Raw genomic sequence first — 25,159 nt, forward strand, 5'->3', positions numbered from 1 at the left:
GCCTGTCTCCCCTAATGGGACTGGAATGTTTGGGGCATCTCGCACAGTCTCCATAGCTGCTCTGCTCACCCGGTGGCTTTCCACAGTGGCGTCCTGTCCTGGAGACGGAGCCGTCTGACCCCTGCGGGTGGGACCCTTGTCCTTCTCGGGCCGGCGCAGCCTGCTGGGTGGCTGTCTTGACTCGGAGGACAGTGGCCTCTGGACCTTGGACTCCCAAGAGTGAGAAAGCAAGCAGCTGGCAGACGCCTTACGCTCGAGAGACGGGACGTGCCAGCCGTGCACCGACCCACAGCCTCCTGAGCGTCCGGACCACGGACCCTGCAGTGATCAGTGCTCTGTGCCTGCAGCTTCCCACGTGGGATGGGCCAGGGAAAGCTGGATAGATACGCCCCCAAACCAGCCATGCCGCATGCCCCGCTTATGGTAGCCACCTCCTGGGTCCCCGCCCTGCAGCCTCCACCAGGCGGTCCCTGCAGCCGGCTCCCTTCCCGGGAGGGCTGTCCACTACCCTGCCGGCCCCTTTCCCGGGAGGGCTGTCCACTACCCTGCCGGCCCCCTTCCCGGGAGGGCTGCCCACTACCCTGCCGGCCCCCTTCCCGGGAGGGCTGTCCACTACCCTGCCGGCCCCCTTCCCGGGAGGGCTGTCCACTACCCTGCCGGCCCCCTTCCCGGGAGGGCTGTCCACTACCCTGCCGGCCTTTCTGCCGCTGCTCAGCCAAGCGCTGGCCGAGTCCTCCCGCGAAGAGCTAGGCTTAGGCGCCTCCGCTAGCGCTCACCACCGGCGGGTCCTTCTTGGCTCCCGGAAGGGCCTCTTGTCCTGTAGGGCCTCCTGCCTCAGGCTGTGTCCCTGCCAGCCCCTCTCAGAACCTGGTACGTCCACACCTTCTTCTGCCTTCCTCCGGATCCACCGGTGCCCTTCCGCCGCACCTGGGGTGACCGGCACTTTTAGCAGGTACCTTCTTCCGCCTTGGCCTTGCTCGTCACAGCGGCCGGTGAGGCTGGTAGACGCCCTGGCCAGCTGGCCCGGCAGGTGTACGGCAGAGGCAACTCGGAACCAAGTGTGGCGCCGATAGAGGCTCTGGGCTTCGTGCCGTGTGCTGGGAGCATGGAGAACAGCAGCAGACAGCTGTTGCAGAAACACTTTTCGCCATGAGTGTGCTAGAAATTATTAAGCAAGCTGGGGAGCCCTGAGAAGTCAAGAAGAGCCCTGGGCAGCCCCTGACAGCAGAGCCCGCCGGGTCGGATGGCTCATCTCCTGTCTTCCTGAGAAGAACCAGCCACGTCTGCAGGCTCTCGTCATCTAGAGCCTAGGCCGTAGGATGGCTGTGCCGCTTGACCGAAGAGTCCGTTTTTGGGAACGGACGCTTATTTTCCAGTGAGGTCCTTCATCACTGGAGGAAATCAAGGACCCCCTGCTAGAAAGCGCAGAGAGCAAGTATGTCGGTCTCAGTAGTTCTCAAACCGAGGGCCCCGGCAACAGCTGTTGCTTCCTGTTCTGTGGTCCCAGGGCTAGACATCCTTCTTCTTCTCGATTTCCACTTAGGAGAGAGATGAACCAGTTCACTAATCCTTTCAGTATAGTATGTTCCATCAAGTTGTCTGTAGTTTACTGCAAGCTACATGTTTCTTCAAAAGAAAAAAAAAGTTTATGCATGGGATGCAATACAGAGGAAAGTGTAAATAGATTATTTTTTCTTTAATTTCTGCTAATAGATCTATGTGTGTAATCGTTAAAATCAAGCTTTTCTTGGTTAAACTTGATCTGGTTTTAAAATCGCTGACTGCAGAGCACTGGGCTTTGGTAAAAACAGGTCAGGTCAGTGGTTCTCCCCTGTGTTAGGCACGCACACCCTGGTTTCCTGCTGGTGGGAGGGGGGGTTGATAAAACACACAGCAGATCTGGGGTCACAGCGTGGGGCCTCACCCAGTTTCTCCTCAGTAGGTCTGGGCTGAGGCCCAAGCATTTGCATTCCTGACTCTCCTGGTCCAGGGACCACACTTTGAGGACCAGTGGATTAGGGAAACGAGTGGTAGGTGAACAAAAGAAGTGCATGTTTTCAAGGAGTGTATTCAGTGATTGATTACCTACTGTGTACTAACTACCATGGTGGCTTAGAAGAGTGGCACCACCACTTTGATCAGAATGTACCGTGCGCTGCCTTTTTATCGTTAAAGCCGTTTCACATGTAAACTATGTAGCTTTCACCACACTGAAGAAGACTGCTCCATTTCTGGGTGAGAGGAAGCATGGAGCCGGCTACATCAGTCTGCTTCCCCTTCTACAACTCCCTGTTTGCCAGACTGTGACAGTTTGATTTTAGCCCGAGATGGGCCCTTCTGCCTTTCCACGTGGAAAGTTATCTTGTATCGTTAAGGAACTATCTGTAGCACAAAACAGTGTCTTTAGGTCACCTTCGCCCTCCTTTTTTTTTTTTCTTAGTAATTGGAAAGTAAGACTATTCTCAAGATATATTAAGTTCTGAGAAGCATTATCTCACTTTGTTCAAGGTGTACAGGATATGGAAGGTGTAAGTTGACTGGAGAGCGGTAATCAATGTGGGTCCACAGTCCATTTCCAAAACTGGAGGAGCCAGTTGTATTTTGATTTTTAAATTATTATTTTAAAGTGGAATGCATTGATTCCATGATATGTATGCTCTGTGGGGGGGCGGCGGCGGTGGCCTGGGGCAGCATCCGTAATCCAAATCCTGTTGGTGTTTGTACAGGGAAGCGCAAGAAGGTTCACGCTAAGTGTCCCAAATATTAAACCTTAAAACTGACTCTGTTTTTGCTAAATGAGAGCTTTTCCGTTTCCGGAAGTTTATGGATCATGGGGCTGGGGACACGGCGTCAGTGTGCCTGTCCTAGGCCGGGCGGTCAGTTAACAAGTATTTGTGAAGCTAGGGAATGTGTAACACTGTGGGAGGGAATCCCAAATGGTTACCACTTCCTTTTAAAGTAAAGCACCCGGAACGAGGCCCTGTGACTTGTCAGATGCAGCAGCCCTTGCCGTTTTGGGAGCTGTGGTGTGCAGGCAGGGAAAGCAGAGCTCGTCGTCTCCTCTGAGCTCACAGATGCTCCCTGACCGCCTTCCGCGGAGCCGCTGCAGGGCACGTGTGCCCCAGACGGCCCTAGAGGCGGGGAGGCAGGGCCGGGCGCCGTGCTCACAGCTGCGCGCCGGTTACCCGCTCAGCTGACGCAGGCGCCTAGCAGGTGTGTGCCCGTGGGAAGACCCCCCAGGGTGCAGACGGGTAAGCTAAGGCCCAGTGGGGTGCTGAGCACATGTCCTGAGTTCCCAGCGGCTGGCCAGCTGCGGGGCAGGGCCTCCAACCCAGGCCAGCCGGGCTTCCGAGCGCGGGGCCGGCTCCCAGCCCAGAGTCCTCCGACACGCCTGGGCCTGCAGGCGGCCGCTGCTCCCCACGGTGCCCCCGGCAGAAGCCGCAGGTCACCGGGGCGAAGCAGCTCCTCCTGGGACGTCCAGCCAGAGCGTGGCCAGGCTGGGGATTCGCTGCTCCTCTCGGATCAGGACGCCCTTGCTTTGTGTCCATGTGGTACAGAAGTGGAGATGGGGTGGGCAGAGAAACCAAGCCAACTCTTACCCTACATGCTTCTTACTCTCGGGTTGATTGAGGGGTTTTGCTATTAGATAATGCAGATCATGCCTTTAGAACTGGATTAGGTGCAGCTTCGTGCAAGAGAGAAGTGGGGAAATACGCTCACCCCTTCCGTCTTCATAAGCTGAAACACAAACGGATACCGTCCTGAGTCTGGGGTGGACTCAGCCAGCATTTAAATACGTTCTCGATGATAAAAGCTGTTGCTAAGCATAGTACAACGACAGAAGCTCAGCCTCAGACGAAACAGAGAGGCCTTCCAGGTGTGGTGATGCCTTTTATAGTAACAGTTCAGTGACCCTAAACGTCAGTGCCTTCTGTTTTCCCACCTGGGGACCCAGCCCGCAGCTCGGATGAAAATACCAACCTCTGGGCTGAGTCTGTCCGCTCACCTCCCGCACTGCCCCCCGCCCAATCCGATGCCCTCGTGTCACTGCCTGCCTGATCCCTTCATCTGTACCTGCTGGGACTGCTGCCTGGATCCTATCCCCCCCACCGCCCAGGGCTGAGGTTCTCGTGTACCTGCAGTATGTTCCTAACACACCTGAGTAAGGGAGCAGCTTGTGTGCACGTAGCCTGTGGAAAACCACGTGAGTTTCCTGTGAAAAATAACCCAGAAGCATGGCGCAGAGCACAGCTACTTTATGCGGCTTCATTTTAGTTTAGCTTCTGGAGAACCTTTTCCTTTCAAAACGCTGTCCCTTTCATTGATCGTACGCTGTCGTCAGCGGGCGTCCTCATTGCCGGGTCTGAGGAGCTTGGCGATGCATTCAGATCCTCGCTTATTCCACCGAGGGTTTGGGGGGATTTTATCTGAATTGTGAAGAAAAGTGGCTGTCGGCACAGTCTCCTGCAGATTTATAATCCCACCGTTCTGTGCCTTTTAGGTTAAAAGCTTCAGCTTTAAATAAACGCTGCTTGAAGCGTTTTTAAAGAATACAGCTGTTTTCTGTCTTCAGAATTAGTCTTTTTTCATGCTCCTTTCTCCTTCCCCGTCCACTTGCTTCCCCACGAGTCCCTCATGTTAAGTCCCCACCCGGCCTCTGCTGCTTTTCCTGGCACTCCCTAGCCTTCGCAAACCCATCAGTGGTTTCTCACTCGCTGGGTGCCGGCGATGTCTTTTTGTCAGTCTTTCTCTCTCTCTCAACCGCTAGAAGAAAAGTGCTCACGTGTAGACGGTAAAATGTACAGCCTCCCTGCCAGTGCATCCATCCCCCCCCCACCCCGACCCCGAGAGCCCTCCCTCTGTGTCCGCTCACAGGCGAGAAGGATGTAAAAGAGCATGTGACAGGCAGCCCTCCTCAGCGTCCGGCGGAGGGTGCACCAGCCCTTCCCTCTTTGCTGGGACTTCTTCAGGGAGATTAAGTGCAGCGTGGTTCTAGAAAAACTAGAACCACTCAGGCTATTATGCAGACGCTGGCTGCTTCTACCAAGGATCCCGGGAAGACTTTTCCTCAAGTCCCACCTTCTTTTGTACCAAAAAAAGAAAAGGAAACAAAAGCTGGAATGTATTACCCAGCCCAGGGGTCATGCCCAAGCACAGTCTGGCGAGTATGTCTGAGGGTGGATATCTGAGATCTTTTTGTTGTGTGTCTTATACCGTCCCGCCAGAATCCAGCCCGTGGTAGAACGGTGAGGACCCAAAGAGTTAAAGCGCTGAGCCTACTTGATACGCAGCTGTAGATGATTTTGCCTTGAAAAGCAGAGGAGAAAGAAAAGCTCTTTCTGTTGCTGGTCATCGTCAAGGCTGAAGCATGCCACCGTGGGGCTGAGGGTCCAGGGCTTGTCCAGGGAAGCAGCCTACAGGGAGGCCCTAGCACGACACATTTAGCTGGTGGGGAGGGGAAGGGCAGGTCAGCTGCCGGGAGAAGCAGCCACGGGGTGGGTGGCGGCCTCCTGGGAATGATCCCTTCACCACAGAGCGTCAGCATCCAGGTACATTGCAGGAAACGCCGCCGCTGTTGCAGGAAGGCTTGGTGGGCAAAGCCCCCCGCCCCCCATGCCTGATGACACAAGTGCCGTGAGGGATCTGGTCCCGTGAGAGGAAACGAGAAGCACAGGAGTTGTGTGTTCCTACTCAGAGCCGCGCACAAAGTTTCTGTCCTTGCGTAGGCACTTCACTGCTCCGCCCGCGGCCAGGCGCTCCTGCGCTCCTGCCGGGTGGGAGTAGTTCCTCGGGGCACATCCCTAACAGCAGAGGGCTCACACACAGACCCTTGCGTGCTGCCGTCACGGTGCACGCTTGGGAGGACCAGCTCAGGGCGTCAAGCGCGTGCTCAGGCCCAGATGCGTGCGTGCGCGTAGACAAGGCAGTTTCACCGTACTAGAGACTTCCTTTCTGGGCCAGCCTGTAACGTTCCCAAGCAGCAGAGAGCAGGCTGCCCAGGGCATCGTCTGGTCCCCATGGCCTGAGAACGTTTCCCTCACGTCCATAGGTCTCCCCGAGAGAGCTTTCTACCCTGAACTTGACCTGCACTGTGAACACACGTGCTTCTCTGATGTAGACTTGGCATTACCACCGCATGCACCCTAAAAGCCTCTGTGTCTTCGTCTCACTGTGTCTGCAGATACTGAACGGCTGTACTCAGTGGTGTTTGAGGCAGTCTGCGGTCGCTATGGGAAGAAATACAGCTGGGATGTGAAGTCCCTTGTTATGGGTAAGACAGCGTTGGAGGCGGCCCAGATCATCGTAGACACCCTGCAGCTCCCGACGTCCAAGGAGGAGCTGGTGGAAGCCAGCCAGGCGAAGCTGAAGGAGGTGTTCCCCACCGCCGCGCTCATGCCAGGTGCCGCCCTCTGCCATCCTGTCTCTCACCTTAGTAGTGACTCTCACAGACTCATGCGGGGCATGCTAGGGTTGTCCTTTGGTCTTGATAACTTCTTGGAAAATTCTCTTCCTTGTGAGGCTCAGAGGGGCTCGAGAGAGAGTTTGGTGGATGCTGTTGTGTGCTGCGATTCAATCTTGTCTTTTTAAAGGCTTCTTAAAAGAATATGCGTTCCTTTCACTGACTCCTGAGGTCCAAAAACATTTGCATTGTGTTTGCATGGGTATTATGTAAAGATTACATTCCTGACAGAAGGCTTTTCCTTTTCACAATCAGATAACACCGACTAAGGTTTCAGCAGCTATGCAAACTTTAACATGTTGATGATAAGCAAGAACCTAAATCTCCCCAAAGAAGTTTAATTTTTTTTTTTTTAAGGTAAAGGCATAATTCTGTTCTGACATGTCTGTTTGTATGGCCTTTATCGCTCTCTTGACTTGTTTTTCTTTGAAAGGGAAGATGATTTTTCTCCCTTGGGGCATGTTAACTGAAGGTTGATCACAACGGAATTGCCTGCTGGTTCTTACTACAAGTGAGAAGGTCAAGAATGTTCTAGATTACAGGGACAAAAAATGCTTAAAAATGAAGTATTATTTTAAGATTTTTCTAGGAGAAAAGGTGAAAACTCCGTCTTTAGAATTCCTGGTGCTAAGGGAGAAAAAGTTTACAGTTATAGCAGTAATTTTGGATTCAAAATTGTATTCATATGAGTCATCATCATTTTTGAAACGTGTGTTGTTATCTATATTTGTACACATATCCAGAGGGGCAGATTGAGTATTCCCGGGAACCAGAGAATTTTCTGTCAAAGGGCCCTGCTAATACCGCTGCCTGTGTCACACAGAAACCATGTGGACTGTTCTTGGATTACACACACACTAACTCCTCACGCACGGGTACAAGCACCGCGATTCACACTCCCTTCATCAGCTGCCTCTGGGCTGTTTGCACACCCAGTAATCCTGACAAACTTTAGTGATGGAAACACATCCGTATGTCACAAGAAACAGCTTAAAATTTACCATCTTATCCATGTTTAGTGTACAGTTCGGTAGTGTTAAGAATGTTGAAGTTGTTGTGTAACCGTCACCACTCCATCTCTCAAACTTTTTACATTGCAAGGCTGAAACTCTGTCCCCATTAAACCCTACCTCCCATTCCTCCCCCTCTCCGGCCCCCGGCGCCCACCCTTCTTCTTTCTGTCTCTGTGAATTTGAACTGCTCTAGGTGCCTCATACAGTATTTGTCCTTTTGTGACTAGCTTTTTAAATTTAGCATAATGTCCTCAAGGTTCATCCATGTTGTAGCATGTGATTTTCTCCCTTTGAAGACTGAATCATATTCCACTGTACGGACCACATTTTGTTTATCTCTTCATCTGTCTATAGATAACTCTGTTGCTTCCACCTCTTGGCTGTTGTGAAAACCACTGCTGTGAGCATGTATATACAAATATTTCTTCAAGACCTTGCTTTCCTTTCTTTTGGGTATGGTCGCAGAAGTGCGATTATTGGATTATAAGGTAATTCTGTTTTTAGTCTTTTGAAGCTCCACCATAACTGTCTTCTATACTGGCTGTACCATTTTATTCTTCCTCCAACGGCCCACAAGGGTTCCAGTTTCTCCACATTTTCACCAACACTTGTCATTTTTTGTCTTTTTGATAGTAGCTGTCCTATTGTGTGTGTAGTGATTCTCTCTTGATTTTGCCTTTCTTTAATGATTAATGACGCGAGGCATTGTTCTATATGTTGTTAGCCGTTTGCATGTCTTCTTTGGAGAAATGTCTATTCAAGTCCTTTGCCCATTTTTTTTTTTTTTTTTTTTGTGGTACGCGAGCCTCTCACTGTTGTGGCCTCTCCCGTTGTGGAGCACAGGCTCCGGACGCGCAGGCTCAGCGGCCATGGCTCACGGGCCCAGCTGCTCCGCGGCATGTGGGATCCTCCCGGACCGGGGCACGAACCTGCGTCCCCTGCATCGGCAGGCGGACTCCCAACCAACTGTGCCACCAGGGAAGCCCCCTTTGCCCATTTTTTAATAGAGTTATTTGTTTTTTTCTTGTTGAGTTCTAGGAATTCTTCATAAATTCTGGATATAAACCACTTATCAGATACATGATTTGCAGATATTTTCTCCCATTTCATAGGTTGCCTTTTCACTCTGTTGACTGTGTCCTTTGATACACAGAACTTTTTAAGGTTGATGTACTCCCATTTGGCTGTTTCTGCTCTTGCCTGTGCCTTTAGTGTCATATCGAAGATATTAAAAAAATCCCGTGTCGGGCTTCCCTGGTGGTGCAGTGGTTGAGAGTCTGCCTCCCGATCCAGGGGACGCACGTTCATGCCCTGGTCCGGGAGGATCCCACATGCCGCGGAGCGGTTGGGCCCGTGAGCCATGGCCACTGAGCATGCGCGTCCGGAGCCTGTGCTCCGCTACGGGAGAGGCCACAACAGTGAGAGGCCTGCATACTGCCAAAAAAAAAAAAAAATCCTGTGTCATAATGCTTTTTCCCCATGTTTTCTTTCAGGAATTTTATAGTTTTAGCTCTTACCTTTAGGTTTTTAATCCATTTTGAGTTAATTTTTGTGTATGCTATAAAGTAAGAGTGCAGCTTTGTTCCTTGCACGTGGATATCCACTTTCCCCAACACAAGTTTGTTGAAGAGACCGTCCTTTCCCCATTTTTGAGTGGTCTTGGTAGTCTTGTTGAAGCTCATTTGGCCATGTGTGTGAGGAGTTCTTTCTGGGCTCTCTATTCTATCCCATTGGTCTATGTGTCTGTGTTTGTGCTAGCACCACACTGTTTTGATTACTGTACCTTTGTAATGTGTTGTGAAATCAGGTAGTGTGAGATTGTCCAACTTTGTTCTTGTTTTCCAAGATTGTTATGGCGCTTCAGGTTCCATTGAGAGTCCATATAAATGTTAGGATGGATTTCTGTATTTCTACAAAAATTGCTTTTGGAGTTTTGATATGGATGGCTCTGAATCTGTAGATCACTTTGGGAAGTATGGACATTATAACAGTATCAGATCTTCCAGTCCATGAACATGGGATGTCTTTCCATTTATGTGTGTCTTATTTATTTGTTTCTTCCAGCAGTGTTTTGTCGTTTCAGTGTACAAGTCTTTCACCTTCTTGGTTAACTTTTATTTCTCTTTGATGCTATTGTAAATGGAAGCGTTTAAATTTTCTTTTCAGGCTGTTCATTGTTAGTGTATAGAAATGCAACTGATTTTTGCATGTTGATTTTTGTATCCTGCAACGTTGCTGAATTTGTTTATTAGTTCTAACAGTTTTGAGTATGTGTGTGGAATCTTTTCTACGTATAAGAGCATGTCATGTGTGAACAGATAACTTCACTTCTTCCTTTCCAACGTGGATGCCTTTTATTTCTTGCCTGATTTCCTCTGGCTAGGACTTGCAGTGCTGTGTTGAATAAAAGTGACAAGAGAAAGCATGTTTTTCATGTTCCTGATCCCAGATGAAAAGCTTTCAGCCTTTTCACATCGAGTAATGATGTTGCTGTGGGCTTTTCATATATGGCCTTTATTATGTTGAGGTAGTTTTCTTTTATTCTTAGTTTAAGTGTTTATATCATGAAAGGGTGCTGAGTTTTGTCAAATGCTCTCTCTGCATCAGTTGAGATGACCATGTGGTTTTTGTCCTTCATTTTGTTAATATGGTACGTCACATTGATTTTCGTATGTTGAACCATCCTTGTGTTCCCCCTTGGTCATCACATATAATCCTTTTAATGTGCTATTTAAATAAGTTTGCTAGTATTTTGCTGAGTATATTTGTATCAATTTCTTATAGTTTCTTTGTTTGGCTTTGGTACTAAGGTAATGCTGGCCTCATAGAATGAGCTTGGGAGTATATCGTCTTCTTTAATTGTGGAGAAGAGTTTGAGGAGTATTGGTATTAATTCTTTAAAATTTGGTAGAATTCTCCAGTGAATCCATTTGGTCCTCTTTTCTTTGTTGGGGGGTTTCTCATTACTGAATTAATCTCCTTAATAGTTAGAGGTTTGAACAGACTTTCTCTTTCTTTTTGCTTTGATCTTGATAGGTTGTATATCTTTATCTATTTCTTCTAGGTTATCCAGTGTTTACCTACAATTTTTCATATTATTCTCCTTTAATCCTTTTTATTTTTGTGGCATTGGTTTTAATGTCCCATCTTTCATTTCTGATTGTAGTTATGAGTCCTGTTTTTTTTTTTTTTTCTTGGTTAACCCAGCTAAGGATTTGTCTAGACAGTTCATATTTGACCTGGAGTCTCTTTCATGGTTTAACATACAAAGCGCCTGTGATGTTTTAGAAATGTAAATACCCTTTTTCTTCCTCATCCCCCCAAGCTTTTCAGGTGGTTTTCCTTCTAGAATTTTTGTCCTATATTCTAAGATTTACTTGAGATATGTTATACTACAATTCCAAGAAAATATTGTGTCTCATTCAGCTAGTCTGGTTGTTTGGCTGGATTGCCAACAAGTCTATATTTTGAAATCTGCTTGGTGATCCAGTCATTGTAGTGTCCTCATTTGTCTCTCCCAGTGACTAGGTATGAGTTAAGTAGGGTGCTAATCGTAGGTAGCAACAGAAGAGAACTGAATCCAGACACCTCCACCGTAGAAGTGAGGCAGGAACTGGTTCTTCAAAGACAGTTTAGTCCTACAGAACTCACTAACCCTATTCATTGTGATGACTCTTCTTTCTGTGCTACTCCTTCACCTCTTCTAGACAAGAGGGGTAGAGGACCTCTTTATTTACTGATTGAGCAAGGTCATGAATCTGGCTTTTTAGCCTAAGAATTTTTGTGTATACTTAAACTTTTACTAGCCTCACAGCTGAGAGTGAGGACTTACCAGTGGTTCTAAAGTGTCTCCTTGAAAACATGAGGTCGTTCGCACACACGTAACTGGGAGGTGAGCTAAACATGAGAAGATGACAAGAGTATAAAGAAAAGCCCAAGAACGCACCAGACAGGAGACATGTAAAATCGTGCTGGGGTGCTGGGTTAGACCAGGGACGGAGGTCAGAAGGTGCCACTGGACGTTCTGAGTGGGTTAGGATGACAAGCAATATTTGGTAATTATACGCACCCCAAAGGGGAAGAAGAACAGGAGGAAAAAGGCAGGATGGGCTGTGGAGCCGAAGGAAGGGCTGTGTGGAAACCTAAGGAAGCACCTTTCCTTAGAGCTTCTGTTCTGTAACATGTTAGTCACAAAAACAGTAAGGACAGAGATCAAGTTGTCTACCCAAAAAGACGTGCTTTGCCCCCTAGTTTCCACCCCTACTGCATTCCTCCCATCCCCTCTTTTATCTGAGCCAAACCTGAATTCCACCGGAAAGGTGACCTCCTGGGGAGACCAGGGTGTGGTGACTATAACTAGAAAAAGTCACCACTGCCCTCTTTCTAGGTCTAGGTTTTCATCTTGTTCACTTACCGCTTTGTTACCATCACGCAGCTGTGGATGATAGCATAACCCTTGACTTTCATTTCTTTTCTTTCTGAAGGTATTTTCTGGTGGGGCATTTTAGGTTGTGGAAGGCATCTTGAGCTCATTAGAAAAGAAGTCTGTCTGTAGGGACGGTCTATTATGAATTCAATATCCTTCATTTTGAGAAAGAAACTCTCAGTTCAGGGTGAGAGCTGTGGCCCCAGCAGGTACTTAGCAAGGAAGGCATGGCAGTTTGCCAGGGGTAGCAGGCCCTGATTATGATGCAGGCATGTCTGCCTGGGCCAGTTACCAGGGGAAGCAGGCCTTGATTATGATGTAGGTGTGCCCTCCTTGGGCCAGGCACCAGGCAATTAGCCCCTGATAGTGACGCGGGTGTGTCCTTGCCTGGGTCCAGCCACTTGGAGGGTAGGGCTGGCCCGTGGGGCTTGAAGGCCAGGCACAAGTGACTTGATTACCTTCCTGTCAGCAGCCTAATGACGGAATGCTGTGGATGCCTCTCCTTGAAGTGGGTCATGAATGATCTAGGAGGGAGATACTTTTGACCAGTATGTTCTGTAGGCATTTACCACATGCCTTACTGATGAAATATAGGGTGAAGGTCAGAGAAAGGTCTAATTATTTTCTGGGAAGAGACATCTTCTGAGTCGTGGCACAACTTTTTGATAAGAAGTATTGAAATATATGTGGCCTAACGTAAGCAAAACTTTTGCCATGGGACGTAAGGAAACCTTTTTAACAGGGTCCCCATGAAGGATGCTAGTGCCTCCGTTGTGTTCTGAAGCACATTTCTTCAGTCATGGATTCTTTGAGATGGATGAAATGACGTATTTTGGCATAATTCAGCGAGAGTAACTGGTGTAGAAGGCCAGTCATAAAGTCGGTGCCTCTTCTGGTGTGAAACCCCCTGGAAGGTTCTCCTGTTGGCCTGGCCCTCTACTTTTCCTGCTCGTTTTCACGGGCTGGGATGGGGGGGTTTCCCACGGAAGAGCCCAGGGCGTGGCATCTGGGCCAGTGGACGTGGCATCTGGGCCCAGGGCGTGGCATCTGGGCCAGTGGACAGGAGGGGGACAAGGCCGAGCCCAGGAGCGATGGCCCACGCGCTGCCCGTCACACGGGCCCCTCGGAGGTGCCAGCCCCCCCCCCGCCACACCGCGCTCCCTCGGGTTTTTCTCTCCCCTCCTGCTCTGGAGGTCACCCAGCAGAAGAGCGGAAGTGCACGCTGATCCCCGGCCCCCTGGGCAGCCGAGGCTGTGGTGCCCAGGCCTCTGCGGCTTGGGGACGGCCGGTCCCCGCTCTCCCATCAGCGGAGCCTCCCTGTGCTCTGCAGACCAGGTCACCTCGGGAAACCAGGAACTCGGCCGTGTCCACCGTGGAGTGCGGCCCCCCGACATAAGCTGGAGAGCGGCACACGTGGGGACTCCCTGGGCAGGAGGGTGGGCCTTGCCGGGGCACAGCAGGTACCTGTGCTCTTCTTCCGGAGCGCCCCTGATGACCACAGCCCGGCCGCGAAGTGGACACCGCTCTCCGTGGTGTGGGCCCCAGTCCCACTTCTACCCAAGCCCGTTTCTTCTTTGCCAGCCTGCTTTGGCCTGGGTAATTATGTGTCTCCACCCCCGCAGCCCCTGCCTTTTGCTTCTCTCTTCTACTTTATTCTTCGTGTGTCTTATGCCCTTAGTCCCCCATGGCTATTAGCAGACATTGTCGGCTCCTGCCGCCCCACTCTCTGAACACACGGCCCACCGTCCTGGCAAGAAGGCACTCATTTCCTTAGGGTCATCCTGTAATTTTCCTCTTCCTTTACTCAGTCCTTAAGGGCATCTGGGGCTGGGTGGCTGCTCATGGGCACATTAAAGAAAGGTGTGTATAATCAGCTTAGGATACGTGCATATCCATTTAAGTGGAAATCTACAGTAACATATAGTTTTACATCAGAAAGAGAAATTCAGAAAAGAGTGGTGGAAGGGGAGTGGAGGAAGATAAAGCAGAATGTTCTCGGGGCAGTGGCAGCTTTGTGCTGGGGACGGGGGCTTGAACTTTGGGGAAACTGCGGAGAGCGTGTGAGATAGAAGTGGCTCGAAGCTGAACCTTTTACTGATGTGCTTGAGAAATAGGCAAGGGCTTCGGCTCGACTAGGTCTTTAGTCTTGAGCTAAGCTGTCTGCTGCTTCTAGAACCAGTGGGAGTTTTGAAGAGATGATGTGCCAGAGGGAAACCTATGCGGGGTGGGGGGGAATTCCTCTGGGTTTATGGCACATGATGACGACAGCAGGGGAGAGTTAGCTGGGAGGAGGACCAGACTATGAGGGCTTGACCTAAGGTGGAGTCAGAAGGTCTCAGTGGACCGCAGTCCCATGTGAGGTGACAGTGTGACGTGGTACTGGCAAAAATTAACATTCACCTGACAAACCAGGACTGGAACTGAAGTTTCAAGAGTCATTATTACTTAAGCACCGAAGCTGTAGAATTGCAAACATAAAAAGAATCCAGCAGACAGCACATGCAGAGAGAAGGTGTGAGTCTCAGGTTACGCCTAGCTTTTCTCATCATGAAATCAATCACAACAGCAGTGAAAGGAGAATATTGAGTATGGACGTGGTAACAAACCACAATCACGATGCCACGCTCCTTCAAAATCATTTGCTGGTCAGTAATTCCAGTAACAGACCTTTACAATTCTGATTCCCCTTGTCCTGTAGAGTACTGACTTATTTGATGATGTACATGGACGTTACTCCTTTTTCCTGGTTTAAATGTTCTGGCATTCAAAGACTGCCAGGTGCCTGAGTTGTCACTAAATTATAACAGAGACATCCTAGACTAAGCCACAAGATACATGTCTTGTCTTCCTGCGATTCTAGCTATTACTTAACTGTGGGCATAAATGTTTTTCTCAAATGAACGAGCTGCAGTTTGTTTTTAAATGTGTGGCGGTTCCCCTGTGGATTTTTAAATACTTGGGAGGAAGAGATCACGGATAAAAGAAGTCCTTACTGAAAGACCTCTCAATTCAGTGGAGAGAAAATGGGTAGATAGATGGCCATGATGGTTTAGTCACGGGTGTCGGCAGCTGAGGAGAGTGGCTTCCAGCCGCTTGGACAGGCTCTGGGTGTCTGAGGAGAAGGTGCTGACTGCACAGGTGCGGACTCGGGGTGGGTGGCACCTGTGTGGGGTGAGGAGTGACCTGTCGTCCCAGTGAACACGGCCAGGTTCCAGGGGGCCGCCTGGCTTGCCCCGCATCCCACAGCTTCCCCGTAGACGACCCACCCAACAGTGGGGACGCAGTGTGTGCACAGATAGTACGGGTACACTTGAACCTTGGACAACACCTGTAATTTATAGTCGGCACTCCGTGTCTGCACTTCCTCCTCACCTGCCGAGTCAACCCACCACGGCCCGTGTAGCGCTGTAGTGTTTACTGTTGAAACACATCCACCTGTACGTGGACCCGCGCAGTTCAAACCCCTCTTGTTCAGTGGTCAGCTGTATATTAGTCTGTTTATTTTCAATCTTGGAAGATCTGCTCCCAGCATTATTTCGGGGATGCGGTGCACAACAGACAAAATATTTCAGCTGCGGTTTGCTTTTCAAGAAATAAAAAATATTGTATTTTTTAAAGAATGGAAAGCAATCACTCATAATAGCCAAAAACTTGAAGCTACCCAAGTATTCACTGATGGATGACTGGGTAAATAATATGTCTTACATTCCTACAGTGGAATATTATTTAGCCTTAAGAAGGGAGGAAATTCTGACACAGGCTACAACAAGGGTGAACCTTAAGGACATTGTGCTCAGGGAAAGAAGCCAGACAGAAGAGACAAATACTGTGTTATTTCACTGACAGGAGTCAGCTGCAGTGGTCAGAGTCACAGAGACAGAAGGTGGTGTGAAGGTTACCGGGGCGGGGCGGGGGAGAAGCAGTGTTCACTGGGGACAGAGTTTCTGTCTGGGGAGGTGAGAGGGTTCTCCAGATGGCTGGTGGTGACCACTGCACAGCAAGGTGAAGCTCCTGAATGCCACTGGCTGTGCACTTAAAAATGCACAAGATGGTAAACTTCATGATATTTTACCACAATAAAAAAAATTCCGGGCTTCCCTGGTGGCACAGTGGTTGAGAGGCCGCCTGCCGATGCAGGGGACGCGGGTTCGTGCCCCGGTCCGGGAAGATCCCACATGCCGCGGAGCGGCTGGGCCCGTGAGCCATGGCCACTGAGCCTGCGCGTCCGCAGCCTGTGCTCCGCAACGGGAGAGGCCACAACAGTGAGAGGCTCGCCTATCGCAAAAAAAAAAAAAAGAAAAAAAAAGAAAAAAAAATTTTGTTTCTGTTTTTAAATACCAGAAGCCGTTCACGGATTATGAAGTTGTATTTTGTTAAAGTTCCTGGACAGGCGAGGTAGAAAATGGTGGTAATTGCATGCTGTACAAAGGATTTTTCCGTAAATGTCACAGCTGTGCCTGTCTCCTCTCCCCCAAACCGAGTCACACAGCCACTAGGGGAAGGGCCTTGCTTCCGTGCCCCCCTGAGCACACACTCAGTGGGACCTTAGTCCCAGTGTCATGGCATGTTGAGTGGGGCTCCAGCACCTCACCACAGAGTCTTCCTCTGAGAGATACCCATGGAAAGGAGGGGACCCTCACTAGGGGCTTGCTGCAGCCTTCCAGGCGCTGGTGCCTTCGGCATGTCTGCAGCAGCCTAGACAGGAACACAGGGAAAGACTTTCTGTTTCCTTACCAGACCATTCCCGAGGACATAGGCGATAACACCGAGGATTTTATATTTGAGGACTTCCCTGTTGGCACCGTGGTTAAGAAGCTGCCTGCCGATGCAGGGGCCACGGGTTTAAGCCCTGGTCCGGGAAGATCCCACATGTCGCGAAGCAACTAAGCCCATGCGCCACAACTGCTGAGCCTGCGCTCTAGAGCCTGCAAGCCACAACTACTGAGCCCGTGAGCCACGACTACTGAAGCCCGCACGCCTAGAGCCCATGCTCCGTCCGCAACAAGAGAAGCCACTACAATGAGAGGCCCACGCACTGCAGCAAAGAGTAGCCCCCTGCTCGACACAAGTAGAGGAAGCCCACACACAGCAATAAAGACCCAACACAGCCAAAATAAATAAATTAAAAAAAAAAGAATTTTATATTTGAGATAATGCCCAGAAAAACAACATGCACAGAAACTCTGGCCACAGTGTTGAAACTTCTGCAGAATGGCAGCAAGGAAAAAATAGTTGACAGTGGAAAATTATCTCAGTTGACTGTCCTGGTCCTCACACAATTGGGCTGATCACTTTCAGATTAGTTTGATAGCCACAGTAATGCACTCCGCTGCTTTCGTCTCTATTGGACGCATCAGGTGAAGGAAATCAATCCATTTTTGATGTGAATTGCTTAGAAGGCACCCACCTTTCTTTCCATCATCTCCTGTTTGTGTAGAAATTGAAAACTGAACATGCTTCCTATATCTTTATATCATCTGCAGTTTTTATACTCGTTCTGTGAAGTAGGCAGGATTGCTCTTACTCACATTTTATAGGTGAGGATGCAGATTTGGAGAAGTAAACGGAAGAGTGAGGAATCTGACCCCTGGACTTCTAGGCCATTCCTACACTGCCCTGACTGAGAACATTGCGTATGGCACTGCCTATGATGACCGGCATCCCTGGTCTCCACCCACCAGAGCCAGGAGCCCCCCCTCCCCCAGTTGTGACAACCAAACAGTGTCTCTGGACTTGGCCAGATGCCCCGGGGGGCGGGGGTCAAAATGTCTCTGCTGGGGAACCACTGCCCTAAATACAGTGGTAGACTGGGAAGTCATCGTGTCAGGTCCCTCTTAGTGTGTTATGGGGCGGATGGAAATTTCAGGCTCCTGGGCCTTGCTCGTCTTGGAAGGCGACCCTTCACTTGAGTTGTCATTGCCTTTGATGGGCCTGTTCTCCAAATCCTGCCCTGGGAAGGAGGGTGGAATGTCTGGTTGTCCCCGCCATCCTCCCATACTTAGGTAAGAATCCTAATTAGAATCCACCCTGGAAAGGGCGACCCTCAGGGTGAGTCAGCAGGACCTTGTCTCCCCTATCTGCCCTGGAATGTGAACTCATGCCCTGTGATCATGCCTTTCCAAAGCGCTCCTTAGGAATCCACAGTGACATTAAAATCCGGGCATTGCTAAAGGTCTCCTGTAAGGAGGGAGAGGTGTCAAGATCCCCCCTCTGAGAACCTGCTCCTGTAGCTCCCAGCGCCCTCGCACCTCCTGGCTGTTGATCCCAGCGGAGTGACCTGGTCTCTGGGTCTGAGGTGGCAGCTGGAGGTTCCTGGAGCCTCTTCCCACTGATGTCGAGAACAGCTGCTAGGCTTCTCTTCCCGTGTGTGTGTGTGTGTGTGTGTGTGTGTGTGTGTGTGTGTGTGTGTTTCCTTTTTCTTTCTTGAGCTCTGCCCTTGATTGCTAACAATTGCTGAAACATTGCCAGCACACGTTCATGTTTATAGTCATGAATTATGTCGTCTTCTCAGAATCAAGGCCCCAGCTTCTAGTTTCCACCACCAGTGCTGCTACCTTGGGTCCTTGGGGCCACAGTTTCTGTGGCTGCCGTAACAAATGACTGCAAACTTGGTGGCCTAGAACAACAGAGGTTTATGCTCTCACAGTTCTGGAGGCCACAAGTCTGAGATCAGGGTGTGGGCAGGCTGCACTCTTTCCGGAGACTCCAGGGGAAGATCCTTCCCGCCTCTTCCAGCTTCCGGGGGGCTCCAGGCATCCCCGGGCTTTTGGCTGCCTCCCTCCCATCTCTGCCTCCATCTTCACGTGGCTTCTCCTCTGTGTCTGTGTCTCTCCTCTTCTAAGGACACCAGTTGCCATGACCTGAATCATCCCCCCTCACCCCCAAGTTCATAATATATGAAACACTAACCACCACCCCCCACCCCGCCCCAGTGTGATTGTATCAGGAGGTGGCCCCTTTGAGAGGTGATTAGGTCATGAGGGTGGAGCACAATGAATGGGGTTAGTGCCCTTATGAAAGAGACCCCAGAGAGCTCCCTCACCCTTTGCACCATGTGGGGACACAGGGCATACACAGTCGTCTGTGAACCAGGAAAAGGGCCCCCTCAGCAGACACTGAATCTGCTAGAACCTTGATCTAAATTCCAGCCCACAAAACTGTGAGAAATCAATTTCTGTTGTTTATAGAGCATCCAGCCTGTGGTGTTTTATTGTAACAGCAGGAACAGAGTTAAGACACTAGTCATTGGATTTAGGGCTCACTGTAAATCCGTGATGATCTCATTCTGGAGGTCCTTCATCACATCTGCAGAGACCCTTGTCCCAAATAAGTTCACGTTCAGAAGCACCAGGGCTTAGGACTCGGACATATCTTTGGGGGGGGCACCGTTTGACCCACTGCCCTTGGTGGCATCCCTGTGACCTGTAACACTGTGGTGTTGGGCTGCTCACCTTTCAGGCAGGGGCACAGTCAGCGTCTAGGAGAGGTGGTCTGCCTACGCCCTTACACATGCAAGTCGGGGTGAGGAGGGGCCGAGCCTTGTCTGAGGAACGCACGTGTGGAGGTCTAGGCTGAGCAGAGCCCTGCACAGTGCACCCGTGCCAGGACGGTGTGGGTGTCTGTTCCCCTGCCACGTGACTGGGCGCTTGCATCAGCTGAGCCCCCGGGCTGACATCGTGACATGACCCTCACCTTCCTGTGCATCCCTGCAGAGTTCTAGACTCAGCAGCCGCTCTGTGTTTCCTGAAACACACGGTGTGTCTGTTGCTATGTGGTATCATCTGCCCCTGGGTCCTGTTCACTCCCCCCGGGAGTGAACCCTCGCTGGGTTCAGGGTGAAGTGTTACAAATGATGCCTCAGCTAGTTAGAGGTTTCATGGATATACCCACTCAACAGTTGAATTCCACGGCACCGCCTGAAAGAACTCATGTCCGCTATCTTTTCTGCATTTTTCCGTTTTCAAATCCATTTTCATGGCAGCCTCTGTGTCCTTTCTCACCAATCTTAGGTCTCTAGGATGAAGTCAAACGGAAACATTCTTCTATCAGCATCCCTGATGCTCCACATTTCTTATTTCTTCCCCTGTAGGTCAATCCTGTGAGTGTGGCTTCTTTGTAGCAAGAGCTGTCTGTCTTCCTGCCCTGCCCTGAAACCGACTTAAGCACACCAAGGCTACAAGCTGTTGAGTGGATTTCATTTATGTACCTAATGAACCAGCTTCTCCACAGGACAGAACTCCTTTCACATTTTCAGTCTTTTACTTCTCAGAGTGACTGAATAAGAAAAAGTTGGTGTACAGTATTTAAAGGATACAAAAGTGTCTCAGGTTTGTGTGTGTGTGTGTGTTTCAAACCCAAACAGAATAGGCCTAATTTTTTAAAAGATTATTTCCCTGATTTAAAAACAAAAATTTTTTGTTCACTTAAAAAATAAATGAGTGACTGAATGAATGAATGATACAGAATTTCTGAAGGAGTCAGGCAGTAATGTATCAGGACGTTCGAGTGATTCATTACTGACTGTAACCTGAAGTGTGATGTAATGGTGGTGACCATGGCTGACATCTGTTGGGGCCTTACCTTCCTGTGTGTGCTTTTACGTGCAGGCCCCTTTACAGGCATTCCTTCACAACTCCACCACCGGGAACATTAATCATTGCTGTGTGACAGTGGACAAAACTGAGCCACACACAGTGGTTGAGAGTCCACCTGCCGATGCAGGGGACACGGGTTCGTGCCCCGGTCCGGGAAGATCCCACATGCCGCGGAGCGGCTGGGCCTGTGAGCCATGGCCGCTGAGCCTGCGTGTCCGGAGCCTGTGCTCCACAACAGGAGAGGCCGCAACAGTGAGAGGCCCACGTACTGGAAAAAAAAAAAAATGTTGAGTACTCACTCCAATATAGGCTTATTGGTGTGTACTTATTTATGTATAGTACTCTGCTGTTACATTAGGTACATTATGAAATGTTCACAGAACTAGAAATGTTAGAAGGATAAGCTAAAATGAGATAAAATATATTTAAATTTTTAAAATCAGTAGCACCAGAGAACTTTTCCAGCAAAGTTTTCTTTTTCCAGTAGGTTTTAGAGAAAGCATCTGTTTAAATATGCTCCATTATTTTTTAATATGTTGGTTTACTATCGTGTGATGCAATTTGAATATTTTGTTTTAAATTCAAATCACGTTGATACTCAGCTTTAATCACCGTATCCAGACAGAGGTGATTATTGGATGTCTGTTTGTTTTTAGGCTTTCTTTCATCCATCTTAATTCATCCGTTAAGTAAAGGGTTTTTTAACTGAAATTTAACCGGTAAGTGTAATTCTCCATGCTGTTAATCAGTGCTTGTTGCAAACAATCTTGAATGCTGTGGTTTTTTCATGTTTTCACATGATAGATTCACACCCCATAGAAACCCTTCACGTAGAATACTTTCACACTGGTTGGAAATTCCTTTCAGTGTGAAATTAAGCATATGTGTTCAGAAGTCATACAGGTCTGTAGTTTTCTTGTGTGACTTTTGTCCGGCTTTGGTATCAGGAAAGTGCTGGCCTCATAAAATGAGTTGGGAAGCGAGCGTTCCCTCCAATTTCTTGCAGTTTCTTTATTTCTTCTTTCTTTCTGAGATGCTTGCTAAATTCACCAGTGAGGCCATCCAGTCCTAGATTTGGGAAGGTTCTTGACTACAGATTCAATTTCTTTAATAGACCTAGGGCTAGTTAGGTTATTAGCGTCTTCTTGAGTGAGCTTTCTAGCTTTCAAAGAACGTGTCCATTTTATCTAAGTTAGCAAATTTATTGACATGAAGTTGCTTGTCATATTTTGTATCCTTTTTAATGATTTTAAGGACCTGTAGTGCTGTCTCTCTTTCACTGCGATAAACTTGGATTTTTTTTTTCCCTTGATCAGTCTAGCTAAGAGCCCACCAGTTAAATTGATCTTTTTAAAGGACTAGGTTTTGGTTTAATCAGTTTTCTACGTTCTCTTTTCTGTTTTGAGTTTATTATTTTTTCTTTTCTCTTTACTTTCTTAAGATAAAATCTTAGATTGTAGATCTTCTTTTCTTTCTTCCAGTTTTTGATTTTTCAAATACCATTCCTATTTTAATTCTCCTATGGTCAGGGAAATTACTTTGTATGATTTCAGTTACTTAAAAATTTTGAGACTTGTTCTTTGGCTCATAGTGTATTCTATCTTGTTGAATGTTTTATATGCACTTGAAAATAATATGTATTCTGCTGTTGTTGGGTAAAGTGTTATATAAATGTCCATTTGGTTAAGTTGCTTGATAGTGTTTTTGAAGTCAGCAGTACCATACTTATCTTCTGTCTACTTGTTTTGTCAACTACTGAGAGAGGAATTTGAAACATCTTTCTCCTTTCTGTGCTTTGAGTTTTTGCTTTACCTATTTTGAAGGTCTGTTATTTGGTGCATACACGTTTAGAATTGCTATATCTTCTTGATGAATTGACCTATTTGTCATTACAAAACATCCCTAGTTATCCCTGATAACTGTCATTCGTTGTTCTAAAGCCCACTTGTCTTTTGTTAGTACAGCTGCACTGACTCTTGATGGGTAGTGACATAATACATAGTTTTCAATCCTTTTTTTGGTTAAGATTTTTTTAATGTGGACCATTTTTAAAGTCTTTATTGAATTTGTTACAATATTGGTTCTGTTTTATGTTTTGGTTTTTTGGCCACGAGGCATGTGGGATCTTAGCTCCCCAACCGGGGATCCAACCTGAACCCCCTGCACTGTAAGGTGAAATCTTAACCACTGGACCGCCGGGAAAGTCCTTCAATCCTTTTAGTTTTAACCTATCTGAGTATTTATCTTTAAAGTAAGTTTCTTGCAGACAGCGTGTATTTGGGTCTCACTTTTATTTTTGTTTGTTTTTCCATTCTGACAGTCCCTGACTTGGGCGTAATTATATTTACCAAGCTGTTATGTGAGGTCAGTATCTGCTGATATCCATCATCTCTTCCATATTTGTGTTCATTTCTATTGATTGCCTTTTTCTCCTGGTTATGGGTTGTATTTCCTCCTTTGCAAGCATGGTAATTTTGATTGGATGTCGGACACTGACTTTTACATCCATCCAGGTGCTAGATTTTGCTGATTTAGTTGTCTTGGCGTGGAGTTGAGGTCCACATTTTCCTCTGAGCACCTCATAGGACTGTTCCTCTGAAGGATCACAGTATCTGTTCCCTTTCTGAATGGGTTCAGGTATCGAAAAACGTGTCAATCTTTTCTGTAGCAATTGAGAAACTAGGAACATCGCCTTATGTACTTACTGAAACAGCCGTGATTATCTGATTATTTAAGATACTATTTTAGATAAACCTTTGTGTGGATTTAGACATTACTGTTGTTGTAATCGGGTGTGTTGAAGGTGGAAAGTACTGTCATTTTTGTCACATTTCTTATAACTGGCGGTCTCTTAATTGGCTCCAAGGATAATACATTAACCTACGTGTTTCCTGGACTTAACCACCACCGTTGATAGGAACGCGGAAGCGTGTCTTTCACGTGGTGTGTTGTTGTTATTGTTGTTCAGCTGCGTTAAGCAGAGCCTTTTCAGTGTCTGACCCCTTGGTAGGTGGTCCTGCAGCTTTGCTTCAGCAGCGACCTTTCCCTTCAGCCTCTGATGGGGGCTGGTTCAGGGTCCAGCAGTGTGAGGAATGCTGAATTGCTTTCTGTACAATACAGAGTTTCCTCAGAAAACACCAAAAGCATAGTCCTTGTGTATTCATTGCTTTAAAACAAAACAAAACGAAGCCCTGTGTACTCAGTGCAGAGGCCCTTCCCTGGGTTGGCTCCGATAGGATTGACTAACACAGCAGCAGCATCCCGGTACCGTCACCTCTGTTACTTTGGGAGGTGCTAGCGCTGAGCCCTGAATCGCTCTCTGACGTTTGTGTTGCGTGGGGATGCCCCAGTGCTGACGACCCCTGTCAGGACAGTGTGAGCTCACACGATGTCTGGGCAGAGGCAGCAGAGCCAGGGCGGCAGAGCTGGCGCAGTGTCCCTGGAGGCCTGCGGCCGGTACCTCTGCTCCCCATCATCACTGACGCCCCCCCCCCTGCCCCCAGGTGTGGAGAAGCTGATCCACCACCTGCGGAAGCACGGCGTGCCCTGTGCCGTGGCCACCAGCTCAGGGACCGCATCCTTCCAGATGAAGACCAGCAGACACGAGGGCTTCTTCAGCTTGTTCCATCACGTCGTCCTCGGCGATGACCCCGAAGTGAGGAGTGGGAAGCCGGAGCCAGACATCTTCCTGGCGTGCGCCCGCAGGTTTTCTCCCGCCGCTCCCGTGGAGCAGGTAAGCGGCAGCGGGCGTGCAGGTTATGCCGTGCGCAGGCGCAGGGTCTCTGTGTCCACGTGGACAGCTGCTGCGCGGCACTCCCGAGGACTCACGGAGAGGGCAGTGGGGTCGCCGGGTGGAAGGTGCGTGGGGAGATCCCTTCGTTTTGTGGCGGAGTGCAGCCACCCCAAGTCACCTGGCCAGTGAGTCCCGGCCAGAATCGTCTGGGGTGCCCGAATGTAAGAAAGCCTAGGCTTCGCAGAGCACTGCCTGACGGGCACTTTGCAGGGAAGGGGGGCCTTCAGTGATGCATGGCGACGGTGTCCTTATTTGTAACGAGCAGCCTTGGACACACACGTTCCCTGCAGTTCAGCAATTCAGACGTAAGTCAGCAACGCTCACCACCCCTCCCCCCAAATGCTTCTCGGTTTCTCCCCTGCCAGGGGGCCGCAGGCGGAGCTCTGTCCTGCCTCTGTGGGCTGCTTCCTTATGCTGTCCGTGCTGGATCTGGGGAGGTGGTGTCTGAGCCCAGGAAGAGTGCTTAGAGTGCGCGACGGGGCTTGTTCGCTTCTGCTGAGTCTCCGCGTGGCTCATGGGGGCTGGTGAGACGGAGGAGGGGGAAGAAGCCTCAGCCACCTGCAGAGGCAGATTCCAGAACACCTGGGGCTTCTCGAGAGCGGTTGCTGCTGGTGACCCACGTGTGTCCACAGCAGGCGGGGCGTCCCTCAGGGTGACGGTGCTCCCGCCTGGTCCCTGCATCCGAGGGTGCGGTGCTTCGTGGGGCACGGGTGCAGGGAAGAGCCTTTCCGTGAGAGATCTTCTCACCGTCTGCCTGTCACTAACGCGGCCTTTGCCACACTAACCGCGAGCGCAGGGAAGGTTACTCAAAAGCCTGCCTCCCGATGCAGCTGACAGTGGCGAACGTTGTTGAGTGATGTGTTTTTTGGGCCC

At 49.1% G+C, this 25,159-nt stretch overlaps 1 protein-coding gene across 2 annotated transcripts in view; it reads left to right on the top strand.

Annotated features, from left to right (window-relative positions):
• LOC137217390 (pseudouridine-5'-phosphatase-like) overlaps positions 1–25,159 on the top strand; it is a 129,240-nt gene that overhangs the window by 27,157 nt on the left and 76,924 nt on the right. For both annotated transcript variants that reach the window (XM_067724160.1, XM_067724159.1), the window contains exons 2-3: positions 6,182–6,400; positions 23,997–24,226. In XM_067724160.1, coding sequence (XP_067580261.1) covers positions 6,182–6,400; positions 23,997–24,226 — 449 coding nt within the window. The remainder of the gene's footprint in view (positions 1–6,181; positions 6,401–23,996; positions 24,227–25,159) is intronic.

Source organism: Pseudorca crassidens, chromosome X (genome assembly GCF_039906515.1).
Source record: "Pseudorca crassidens isolate mPseCra1 chromosome X, mPseCra1.hap1, whole genome shotgun sequence".
NCBI lineage: Eukaryota > Metazoa > Chordata > Mammalia > Artiodactyla > Delphinidae > Pseudorca > Pseudorca crassidens.